Source organism: Anopheles stephensi, chromosome X (genome assembly GCF_013141755.1).
Source record: "Anopheles stephensi strain Indian chromosome X, UCI_ANSTEP_V1.0, whole genome shotgun sequence".
Classification (NCBI taxonomy): Eukaryota; Metazoa; Arthropoda; class Insecta; order Diptera; family Culicidae; genus Anopheles; species Anopheles stephensi.
Genome location: NC_050201.1, coordinates 17,438,677 through 17,451,078, shown reverse-complemented (window position 1 = coordinate 17,451,078; position 12,402 = coordinate 17,438,677). Strand labels below are relative to the sequence as shown.

Genomic DNA, 12,402 nt, shown 5'->3' with positions numbered 1-12,402 from the left:
CACAGTATCGGATTACTGAAACAGTTCCCTACCAGGGCAAGCCAGCCGGAGCGCATGAGGCGTGAAATTGACAGCGCGTTTTAAAGAAAATATATGTTATTACAATAAACCAAAACCAGTTATTTGTTGGTATAAAAGTAATGCCAATCATTCATCCATGGAGTTGTGATGAAGGGGTTAACAAAAGCATTCACATCAGGTAACAGAAAATCGTAATTCTCGATTGGTCCCCCCGCACTCAGCAACGCCCTCATGGCAGCGACACAACCATCTAGAAGGTCCAGCTCCAGAACACACAAGATAGAGTGAGACACACATAGGAGACAGACAAAGGTTATTGTCCCTTCAGCTGCCGCCGGTAAGCAAAAACGTCTTATCGTCGGAAAAGTGCGGATGTTTTTGTAACGCATAGGAAATTATTCATCACGATACGATGCAGAACACGTAGATCTGAAGCAAATTGGTAATTCATTGTAGGGATATATGATTCAATTCATTGCCGCTAATGGCTGGGAACGAAAATTATGCCCTGACCCCTACGAAGGGTTCCTTCACTAGCAACGGGTAGACGCTTCGATTGACTTTAGTTATATAAAGAACAGGCGATAAACTGTGATACACGAAATAATAACCTTATAGTGGGCACCATTGTCACCGCATACTTCAACCGCAAGTTCGTCCATTTCAAATAAACTATGAATAATTCTATATTTTCCTATCCACACTCCTTTTTTCGAGGTACAGCTCACGCGATTCAATCGGCCAAAGAATGGAAGTGATTCGATCCAATCCTTTGGATCTTATAGTTCTTGGAACACAATATTCCCAAGCAACATTTTGTCGGATGGTTTCGCTTCGAGCAGCTATCCTGACTACTCTGACCCAGTGAGACAAATCGGCTGAAATAAGAATTAAAGGCTAAAAGCCAGGCAACATGATGCGAGATGCTAAAAAGAATTCGCTAAAAGGGGGGGGGTGGGGGAGGTGTGTGAAATCCATCCGTCAAAAAGATTTCGCTTCCTCGAGCTGAAATCTCGGAAAGATTTCGCTTCTCTCTAGCCCTCTCTGTCACTTTCCATGAGTTGCCATGGTAGTTTTCGGTTGAAGAGAGAGATAGCATGAAGTGCTCTAAACAACGTGGCTAGATGAACCGAGATGATTTTGACGGAAAAATTTCAAAAATCCCACCCTTTTTAGCGAAATCTTTTTGGCATCTCGCATCATGTAGCCTGGCTTTAAAGTCTGAAAAGATGTCCCCCTCACTAACGGCACTCACTTTTCGCTTCTGAGTTATCTTATATTTAGTTAGAAAATAAGAAAAAGTGTTACAAACTGTTGTAATAATGATTAATATGATAATGATAATAATAATAAATAACAAATATATAAAAAATTGGCTTAAATCTGAATAGATGCCTCCCCCCATTCACGAGCACTCATTTTTGAATGTGAGTTACCTTAAATTTAGGTCAAAGTTAAGCAAAGCCAATTAGGTAAAAGACTCGAGAAGGCCCCCCCTAGAATCTTTTGTGTGCAGCACTGTGGCATGTCATTTTTGTTGTACAGTGGGATTTCTGTATGGTCAAAACTCATTTGATGTAAACATTGTGCATTGTTCCTTAATACTGTTAATAGACAGTGAATAGAACTTGATAAAATACATTGTAACAAGTGGTTTGAGATTATTATATTCTTATGTTTTCTCCTTTGCTGAATATCAGTGCAAGGGAACAAGTATTCATCGAATTACTGTTCCGTTACCGTCCGAGAACGCCGTACATGTTTTAGGCCCGATTGTTCACCCCTAGTGCGACCGAAAATTAGTACGAAGCCCCTGTAAGCCAAAGTGAATGGTAGGGTTAGCGGAAAGGGGGTTTTAATCAAATAGTAACAATATTATATTCGACTTTCTTCAACCAATTTCGACCACACTGAAAGCACACTGAAAGCTCACTGTGAAGCTCTCGCAACGTGTACTGCGGATTGCATACCTTCAGGCGTAAAACCTACAGCGGCTAACAAATTTTGTCAGGGGGGGGGCCTTCTCGAGTCTTTTACCGCCAATTATTATTTTTATTTTTTATTTATTATTATCAAAAATTATTATAACAACAATTTTTGGCTAAAGTCTGAATAGATGCCCCCCCACTCACGGACACTCATTTTTGCAACTGAGTTACCCAAAAGGGTATATTTTTCAGACTTTTTACTACAAGTATTATTTAATTTATTATTTATTTATCATTTTTAAATATTATAAATAACTATTACAACGATTTCTCACATTTTTGCTTAACTTTTACCTAAATTTAAGGTAACTCAGTAACGAAAAGTGAGTGTCGTGAGGGGGGGGGGGGGGGGGGCATCTATTCAGACTTGCCTTATTTTTAACACTTTTGCTTAACTTTTAACCAAAGGGGGGGGGGGGGGGGAGGATTGGGCATCTATTCAGACTTTAGCCCACGAAAATACATATAAATACCGTCCGTTTACACGGTCGAGTTGTAGCATAAACAGGCACACACATCGGCATAGGCTGTGGAAGAATTGACAGAGCAGCTCAGACGATCATTGCCATATTGGTAAAGAGCGATAGCAATATGGAAAGTTGTACGAGAGCACAAAATTAGATACAAAGCTGAGGACCTTGTACAGAAACTGCTCGACACGAGAAGTGGGTACCCCGCGGCCGAAAGCTTCGTTAACCCGGGCATCATAAGCAAGGTATATAGAGTTCCTATCTACCCGGGCATAGGAGGTAGAGTTGTTTAGAGCAAATTGACATTTCTCGACATTGACATAACAGTTCTGTGGTCATCGAGGGGAAATGTATTGAGAAGAGTGATAGAAGTATCGGAGGAGACGCCGGTGGTAGTATCGCTTCCGATTTTTCGACGAAAAATGCAACCAAATATTTTTAATCGTCTGTGACACAACATTGGATTTGCGAAAATGACCCATTAACTAGCGAAATTGCTCAAGGGACAGAGAATCGAGGCTGTTTGTTCATGTTGGAAGCCCCATTCCATATGATTTTGTAAACAAACTCTGACATAGCAATACGGCCAGGCCGTTCTTTATGAATAAAAAAAAAAACAAACTCTGACATAATTCGACTAAAATGGCGCCCTGTCAAATCGATAAAAAATCACCTTCAAAATACATACACCTTGAGCCCAGCCTGCAATCGACACGCGAACGGGCACCTTTTGTCTATTTACACTACTAGGTTGACGAGTTCACGTGCTTTTTAATAATTTTTATTGAAAATAAGTTGAAAATCCATCAAAAACTAGTTTTAATACAAATTTATTAATTTATTACGTACGTTTTCATAACATTCTTTTGTTTATTCCTTAATTTTATGTTTTGTATCAAAAATCGTGTTCATTAATATTGTTGATGTTGGTACTTTGGCCGTCATTGTTGTTGTTTTTCTATATGTCATACGAAAGAGGACGCACAAATAAAGCAAAACACCAGCCAACAGCAACAACTGTGATTAAAACCAGTTAATATTTCAATGATATTTTAAGTGAATTTAAAAGATTTGTTGTTATTCATAAAGAAAATATCATGGAGAAACCTTTCGCGAAACGAATTAGGTACAATTCTCATCTGTATCGAAATCTCGATCGGCTCTTAAAAGCCGAACAGGATGATGAGCTCCTACCTTGCAGAAGTGCAAATGGTAAGAGACAGATATAAGATATCTTTATAGTTCCCTTTTTGACAAATTTATCGTTTAATTACAGTTACTCTTCAATTGCCCAACGTTCATGATGGTTCCACGTATGAGCTGGATGATAATCATCTCACACAAAATGCTGGAGAAAATGAAAATACTCTAACAACAGAATACGGTGATGGAGCAGATGACAATGATGATCTTGATGAAAGCATTGACCACGTTGTCGATTATCTAATTGAAAGTTCTGATGAAGAGCTTGAAGATGAGCTATGTACAAAAGAATATTCGGTACAAGATGCTTTACGTCGCTGGGCCATATCCAAAAAATAAACGTACGAGTCGATCGAGGAAGTAATGGAGATAACACGGAAAGTAAGTGACTGCAAGCTACCGAAAGATGCAAGAACCTTGCTAAAGATCAGCCGCAACCCTTCTGCGGAGATACTAAGGGTACAAGGAGGACAGTATTGGTATCATGGAGTCCAAAAATGCTTTTCATACGTGCTCAGGTAATTCATTTTGTACAGACTTTATGGTTCATTATATTTACATGTACTAATTTGTTCCGTTATAGCAATGTAAAAGTTCCAACCGATGCAACTCTTTCGATCAATATTTCAATCGATGGGTTACCGATATTCAAAAGCAGTAACCTTCAATTTTGGCCTATATTAATAAACATCCATGGAATGTCGAAAGTGACAGTTATGATAGTTGCAATCTATTGAGGTCCTTCTAAACCAGCTAGTATCGAACACTTTCTTCGACCTTTTGTTGATGAATTAAATTTCCTCGTGAGAAATGGAGCACTCATCAATAATAGGAGAGTTATGTTACAAATACGTGCCATTATAGCCGACTCTCCCGCTCGTGCATTTATAAAAGGTAATGGAAAACAATCATACAATATTGAGTTCTAATTGTAATATGACTTTTTCTTTACAGGTGTTATTAGTTTCAATGCTAAAAACGGCTGCTTGAAGTGCATATCCGAAGGGAAGAGTATCCAGGGACGAGTAGCATACTCCGAATGCATCGGTGCAGATCGCACTGATGAGGGATTTAGGATGCGCTTGTATGGTGACCATCACAAATTTGATTCTCCTCTCTTACATTTACATTGCCTTGATATGGTGAAACAAGTTATTGTAGCAGATTCGTTGCATTTGATCGATTTAGGTGTAACGATACACCTAATATACATAATACACCCTACGATACTCCTCCTGTAGGGATCGGAGGAGGAAATACACATTTTGGATTAATATAAGACGCCACAAACTCATAATATATGTGTTCCAGCTGACAGTTCTAACACAACTGACGATTTATTTCTTTTCGCATGCTCACTCCTTCTCCCATTCTTGATGTTCTCTCTCTCTCTATCTCTTCTTCCTATATCATATAATCCCTACATTCTAAAATATATATCGTCTAACCAAAATGGCTTACGCAACTGGCGTCGTGGTTTCTCTATCCCTCTTCTATTACTTGTGCATTGGCTTGCTACGGGAACAACAATGGACGCAAAACGTCCCCGTTGGTGAACCGGCCACGCGAAGGTATGGCCGATTCGGAAAAGGAGTCGCGCGCCTTCCTTCGGGCGTTGAATCGACGGATGCAACGTACCTCGCACAGGTCAGACAAGTGGCTTCATTCCCGGATTACCGGGCGATCTTCCAAAAGTGGACCTGATGGGAGGGGCGGTCGCGATTCTTCCAATTCCTCCGACGGAACAATAGGTACTACTAGAGCACCGGCCCGAATTCCGTAGGGAGGACGAGGTCGAATCTTCCGCTGACCAACGCCTGGACACTGGCTTCTCTCCTAGCTTCCGACGAAGTGGTAGACACCGCTGAGGTGTCGGATCCGGTCTTCGGAGGGGAGCAAGGGGAGATTTCCGGAGGGTTCTCACAGTCACGATTCCTAGTAATTTCCGTCGGAGTGGTAGACACCGCTGAGGGGTCGATTCCGTTCACCGGAGGGAAGGATTATTTCGGATCTCGTGCCTGAAAATAACCCTGAAAGTCTTACGAAGTGTTCGGTTCGCCGGTTAAGAATTGTGTCCTTTTTATTGAATAAGTTGATTCCTTATATACAAATTTTGGGGTACCTTAGAACGAGACGAAAGATCATTCTTTCTTGTTTAACTGTTTCCTTTCCAGCTTGTGTTTACGTATCCTTTATGCTAACGCCGCATTATGCTAAAGTTTAGCTCACTATCGTGGTCGCAAACCACCAGTTCAAACCCATGCTATAATGTTTGTTCATTGATCAGGAACACTTGCGTTTCACATAAGGTAAACATTCATCGCGTTGGACGCACTTGTCGTTTGTCACATACGGTAATGTAAACGTTAATCGCGCTGAATGCGTATGTTGAGGCGCGCATTGTTCTGTAAACATTCTCGATACTCTAGCACCGCGCTAAAGGCGTTGCGTACGCCACACTGTATCGTAAACATTGGTCGCGCGCTGCTTATGCCTTATCCGCGCTGATTTGCTGCCTAAGCTGAAAGCTTCTCGGTGCGTGAGAACATTCTATCGAAAGAATTGTTTGTTTCATGCAACATGTTTAATCAAGATTAGGTTTGATTATGCCCTTCCTTTTTTCTAGCGTTTTCGCGTTCGCAACACCCACCAAGGACCTTTTAAAGATTTCACAGCTAGACAGTTCTCGGGATGCGAAAGAATTCTACTTCAAAGCCTATTGCTGGTTTTCTCTCAACTCATTCTTGTATATTTTCTCCATGTGCAGTGACTGCCAGTCGCAGTGCTCTACTAGCGATGCCCAACAATCCTTCCCCTGGCGCTTGCGACCAAATTACGCATAGCCTACTTCTACTGCCTATCCCTAGGTGGCGCTAAACGTCACTCGTTCTAATTTCCAACACATGGTTTCGACAACTCTACCTCTCACCCACTCGGCTCTATTTGTACCATCGACAATCAAAACAAAATCACCGATTTTAATTTCTTTTTGATCCTCAAACCATTTGCTCCTCTGAGGTATGGCCGACAAATATTCTTTTGTCCATCGTTCTCACATCCTATCTGCTAAATATTGCTGGCGATATGAGAAAACAAGCTGAAGGTAATCATAACGTGGTAGCTCATTTAAATTCCTTTTTCCTCGTTCCTCCTTCATTTGTGATTCGTCTTGTTGCAGCCGTAGGCGTGTGTTGCGTCGGTTGTATTTGGCATCGTTAGCATGTTTCTCGGTGAAAAAACTTCGATGGTCCGATCGGTCAGTCGAGAACGTCGGTGGTTCGATCGATTAACCATCGTTAGCGGGCTTCTGATGCGGAATCTCTACACCTTCGGTCGTCAACAGCTTACTGATCTACTGCGACCAGTCGGAGTATTGCATTGTCAGCACTTTTGCCGAGGGCATGTTGGTTGCAATGTTGGCGGCGACACTGCTGTATTTTAAGATATCTGGCTGGGTACCAGTACTTGTTACATCAAGACGAAGGTTATAACCAAAGCAATCAACGGCAGTCGAAAGGAATTCCATAAGATTAATGACCGTCGAGCGACCGGACATGAAACCATGCTGCGCCGGAATATTTCTTAGGTTATACAACAAGGACAGGGAATCAGGTAATACAGAGTCAAAACACTCATCAAAATAGCAAGGAAAATACCTCTATAATTATGGATATATTTTGCAAAACAATAGAGTAAAAAATTGGTTGAAATAAACTTTTTAGGTCAAAATTAAGCCAAAAAGGTCCAAATTTAAATATTGAAAATGATTTCAATATTTAAATTGAAACGACTTTTCCAACTTGAATATTTTTTCATGTGCATAACACCTGGGAACTCCGGTGTCATAGGATAAACGGAGCAAAATAAATCAACCACACTACCTTACCAAATGTACTTGCGATAATACTACACTTGGTTGTCATTTCATTTTCACGATAACTTTTATTTCTTGATTATCTTATAACTTAATGAAACGGCAAAGTGAACCAAATAAGCTTTGATTTAATTAATTTAATCAAATCTTTAATGTGCTATTGTTGCATTGAACAAGCCTTCGATTTTCGTTTATGTAATTTTCATTCAAATGTGGAAATAAAATGAATCTTCATAACTTAACTATTAGACAGGCTACAAAGGATAAGATTGTTGTAATCTTTCAGTGTTTTAATTAACAGCATTCTCGATGTGGTTTTCCACCTTGAACTAAAGCTATTTATTAAGTAGGTACTATTTTTTAATAAACAGAATGCCGATTTAATCTATGCTATACGAAATCCGGTTTTCAAGAAATAATAGAAACTATGAAAGAACATTAAAACTAAGACATAACAACTGACTTGTCCGCATACACGCGGTTGTACATGCTTCGGCACAACTCTGTACTGTACGAGCCTTCTTTTTGTTGTTGTAAAGAATTTGTGTTTTGTTACTGGATTAAGACGCTTATTCAGATCCACAACGAGTGCTAGTGGAAAGCAAATGAAATTCAAACCAGTCTTTTTAGATTACGTTATAACCGGGGTAGATTCTTGTATGTGTGTATGTTTTTTTACACCTCTAACTCAGCATGAGATGTAGGGAGGTTATGTTTAATAGTATGTGCTGTTAGTCTGGCAGAAAAGCGACAACGAAGCTGCGTACTGCCCAGAAGCATACTACACTGATAACATGCTTAGTGGCAAACATCGATATTAAGCCATTCTTGATTTACCTTCCACAGAGTTTAAATTTGGTTTGTATTAGCCTTTGCAGCTTCCTTATTCTGGCATGGGTATGTAGTAAAATGTTATGGTGCACATACGTGTGCTTAAGGTTTGGTGACAATATTTTGTTTTTCTTGTTTCTATCTTTAACATTACCGTATTGTTCATTCAGCCCATGTTTATTATGCTTTTTATTGCTTAAAATATCGTCCAAGTAATCGTTTCCCAAATGACGAGACCCATGCAAATGTGATCAAATACCTTTTTAACCTGAAGGCGCATGATGCGTATTTGGCTATTTTTTAATTACTTTCCATAGCTTTTTTCATAAAATTGAAACAAAATATGTTTCCCTTCTTAAATTTCAAAAAACCGTACCAACCAACACCTGGACGCATGCTTTTGCAATGATTGTATTAACAGCCTAATTCCGGATTATGTTAAAGTATTTAAAATACACACATCCACATCAAGCAATGTTTTAACCGCATGTGGTTCAACTGGTGGGGTTACCAACTTTTGATTTACTGTTGAGCGAACTGGTTTGCTGCAAATTTTATCTATGGACGCTGCGAAAGTTTCTGTACAGTGGGGCTGGTTGTACGACAAAGTTTGGTAATATAATTCTCGATTTTTAATTTAACCGTGCATTGTTCATACAGTATGGTACAACAGAGGGCATGTTTGTGAGTTTGTGCCTGTTTTTATCCACTGGTCAGGTTAATGTTTTAGTATAGCTTGAAGTAGTTCTCGAGTTATGATTGCATGTTTTCCGGAGTTACATTGCTTGCATCTATAGTTTTCAGTTAGGTTTCCTCTTTCAAATATGTGTTAGCTTCTCTATTAGATGGGTTGGATTACGTGGTTTTTCCCCCTGAAGACATATACTTTTAATTTCTGTAGTTTGCTTTGTTACAGTTACAGGTTTATTTTCTTTGCATATTTGTTTGCTAACAATGTCAAAGGTGCGCTAACTCACACATAGGAGCAAGCTGTTATTTAAGTATAAGCAATTGTAGCCTATGCTCGTTATGTTTAAACAAAAATCAGCTTGCTTCGAATATTTTTTTGTATGCTTTGATATTTGGTGTTTATTTGCTTCACTGTCTCTCTTCATTGCCCGGTACATGATTCTTGCAATCAAATCAGCATCTATCCAATAAACACTTGATGTACCTTCACTCTTCTCGGACATTTTTTTTTGCTTTCGACAAACAACCAGTCTATTTGAATAGAGAAAAAAATGCTTTATAAAACGAAACAAAAAAGAATGTTTATGTTTTATTATTATTGAAAATTTACCTCCAAAACAGACAACAAGAATATCTTAAAGAGCAGTTTAAATGAAGATGTAACAGCAGCTAATATCTATGTCTAAAACAGATTGCTTTTGTATATTGCTGTATGCATCGTTGCATTGGATACACATGTTATTGAAAAAATTGTTGCCTTTTTGTGTGTCTGTCTGTCGGCAACCGTGTGGAAGCAAGAACATTCTTAAATTGCTTTTCGTATGCGAGCATAAAAAAATGCCTGCCCAAAATACTACAAAAAAACTTTACATGTACAGCTTGATTCTTGCTTTGTGCGGGGTATTATATGTTATATTGCTTGTCATGCACTACCGTACTCTGATTAGAATATTATTATCCATTTGTCTCACTCCTGCACTGGATAGGCCGCTAGGTGGAAAGGAAACAATAGGCTCGTTCCACAATTTCCTGCCCTAAAAGCCTTCATTGAGCTTAAATGCAATTTATGTGGAAATCGAATCCCCTTAACAATGATTGCTTCATTTCATCAATTTCATGTTAAAACGTGCTTATTTGAGTTATTTTCACTTTCTTCTTTTATTATCTATAACAGTATATCGGATCCGCTTCTGTGCTAGTAGCAAATATTAATAACAGTTTGACTTTGTGTTTTTTGTTGTTGTTTGTTTCATAATATCTTCAACTGTATAAACAAGTATAAGCCCATTTTTTACAGTGCGCCATCTCTAACACAAGCTAGCGATGCGGTTACCCCATATTTGTTATAAAGTTTGTTGTCTTCTCGTAGCGTTAGTTGATCTGCTCCTACGGAAATGCATTTCTAAACTTACGATCCTTAGCTTTGGCAAATAATGTTAGTATGTTGTCGTTAGATATTTCTATGGTAGTACGGGACATTCAGAATAAATTTGTTACGTGTATATGTTAGGTCGTGGTGTGTGTTTTGTTTATGTGCGTTCGTTCGTGCAGCACTGATCGCCCTCCTCTAGAACTATCTGCAAAACAACGATCGTTCGAAAGGTTTTACACATTTGTAATTTGATTCATTTCTTACTTTTTTGTTCATTTGATCTTTTACTGATTAAACTGGATTGCATGTTGTTAACCTTCCATCATCAAGACTAATTTTGCACTTTACCTACGCATGTCAAAAAATGAAGATGAATCCTAAAAATAACTTGCAAAACATTCTTCTCTATTTGCTCATGTATCTGAATTGGTGTAAATAGTTGTCATTATTATGTAAATATTTTTTCAATTTCTTATCTTTCTCTCGTTTTCTTGTAATATTACCATTCTGTTGCAGTATCATTTCTATTACTATAAAGGTGAACAGTTTTTAAGAACTTTGCGAAAAGAATCAGTCACAAACAAATTTGCAGTTGCTGCTCAAACTTAAACCTTCTGATGCAATATTTTTGAGCAGAATATCGCACACGATGCGATACCAGTTTACTAGTACATGTACAAATGTCTATGATTCGGAGCAAAAATTGGCCTGATGAACTGATTGGTTTGCCTTTTTTTTACTGAGCAGCGAAACGATTGCCTGGTTGGAACAGTTGGAAAAAAGTCTCTCCACGAAAACTTGGATTAACTTTGCGTTAATGGCAAAATTTGATTGCCTTCGGCTTTACATACTCAGTGCTTTAATACCTATTTTGCTTTGCATTGCACACCTCTCAAAGTATGTTAATAGATTAGAATACAAATGTTATCTTGCTATCGATTTCTAATATGATTTTGCTACATAAATTCACTAGAAGTGAGCTGGAGAACACGAGTTTAACGAACAATCAGAATTAGGTTAAGCATGTATCATTCCTAGCAAGCAAATTTGTCATGGTTGATTGATAACTAGTTAATTTTTTATCGATTGTTTTCACATTTTTTTCTTCTTATATCGCGTTTTGCATGATTGTTTGATCGAGTGTGTAAATTTTAATGGTTAAGGTGGCGCGTGAAATGTTTCAAAAGATTTTTCACTATAATTTGCGCAAGTAAGAAATGCAAACACAGCAATGCTATAGCTGCCAGAGGTTACATAGCAGGACGTAATGTTAAATAATGGGTAAAAAATTGAGTTGAAAATGTTTGAAATTGGTAGGCGCGTTTAACATACTTCGATACTGCAATACTGCATTATTTCCTGGTTATCAAACACTACCAATAACTATTAGGTTCATTATTGTTTTCAATGACATTTGACATTGCGATGTTTGAAGCCATGTCCGGTTTAGGCTTACAATAGATGACCTGTTTTCTACAAAATCTGCAGCAGCAGTTTAAAAGAATTGTGAAATAAAAATACCTCTCGCCCCCCCCCCCCCCCACACACACACACACACACTCACACACACACACACAAACAACATGTGTAAACTAGTTAAGCTTTAAATTAATACAAATAATGCGTTGCTGCGATTAATTTCGATGTTATGCTTCAAATCGTAACAATATGAACGAGGCGGGATTTGTACATCTTCCCGCAAAGCGTCGTTCGGTTAATCACCACCTAAACTCAAAGCCTGTACAATCCTGGGATCTGCTTTACTACCTTCGCGAAACTCTTCCAGCGTTAGCCTATCGTCATGATTCTTATCCATCTGATCGAAGATTTTATCCACTCGCTTCTGCGGTGTATTATCATCCTCAGTTTGTGGTTGCTGTCCCTGTTTACGGTTAAAGAGGATATTTTACATAATTTCTCTCAGTTTGAAATCGTTCAATAATTATTAGTTAT

At 38.5% G+C, this 12,402-nt stretch overlaps 3 protein-coding genes across 19 annotated transcripts in view; 1 reads left to right on the top strand and 2 right to left on the bottom strand.

Moving 5' to 3' along the window:
* The window catches only part of LOC118512427 (synaptic functional regulator FMR1), a 41,108-nt gene extending 40,324 nt beyond the window's left edge, over positions 1–784 (bottom strand). For all 4 annotated transcript variants that reach the window (XM_036056864.1, XM_036056875.1, XM_036056885.1 and 1 more), the window contains exon 1: positions 633–784. In XM_036056864.1, the coding sequence (XP_035912757.1) occupies positions 633–683 (51 nt within the window). In that variant the 5' untranslated portion in view covers positions 684–784. The remainder of the gene's footprint in view (positions 1–632) is intronic.
* LOC118512517 (dopamine receptor 2) overlaps positions 1–12,402 on the top strand; it is a 456,086-nt gene that overhangs the window by 202,566 nt on the left and 241,118 nt on the right. The window lies entirely within an intron of this gene.
* The window catches only part of LOC118512828 (frequenin-1), a 34,756-nt gene continuing 28,090 nt past the window's right edge, over positions 5,737–12,402 (bottom strand). For 12 of the 13 annotated variants that reach the window (XM_036057950.1, XM_036057839.1, XM_036057860.1 and 9 more), the window contains one exon: positions 7,860–12,331. In XM_036057950.1, coding sequence (XP_035913843.1) covers positions 12,164–12,331 — 168 coding nt within the window. In that variant the 3' untranslated portion in view covers positions 7,860–12,163. Of the gene's footprint in view, positions 12,332–12,402 lie in introns of all 13 variants that reach the window. The other variant, XM_036057907.1, reaches the window with a different exon arrangement.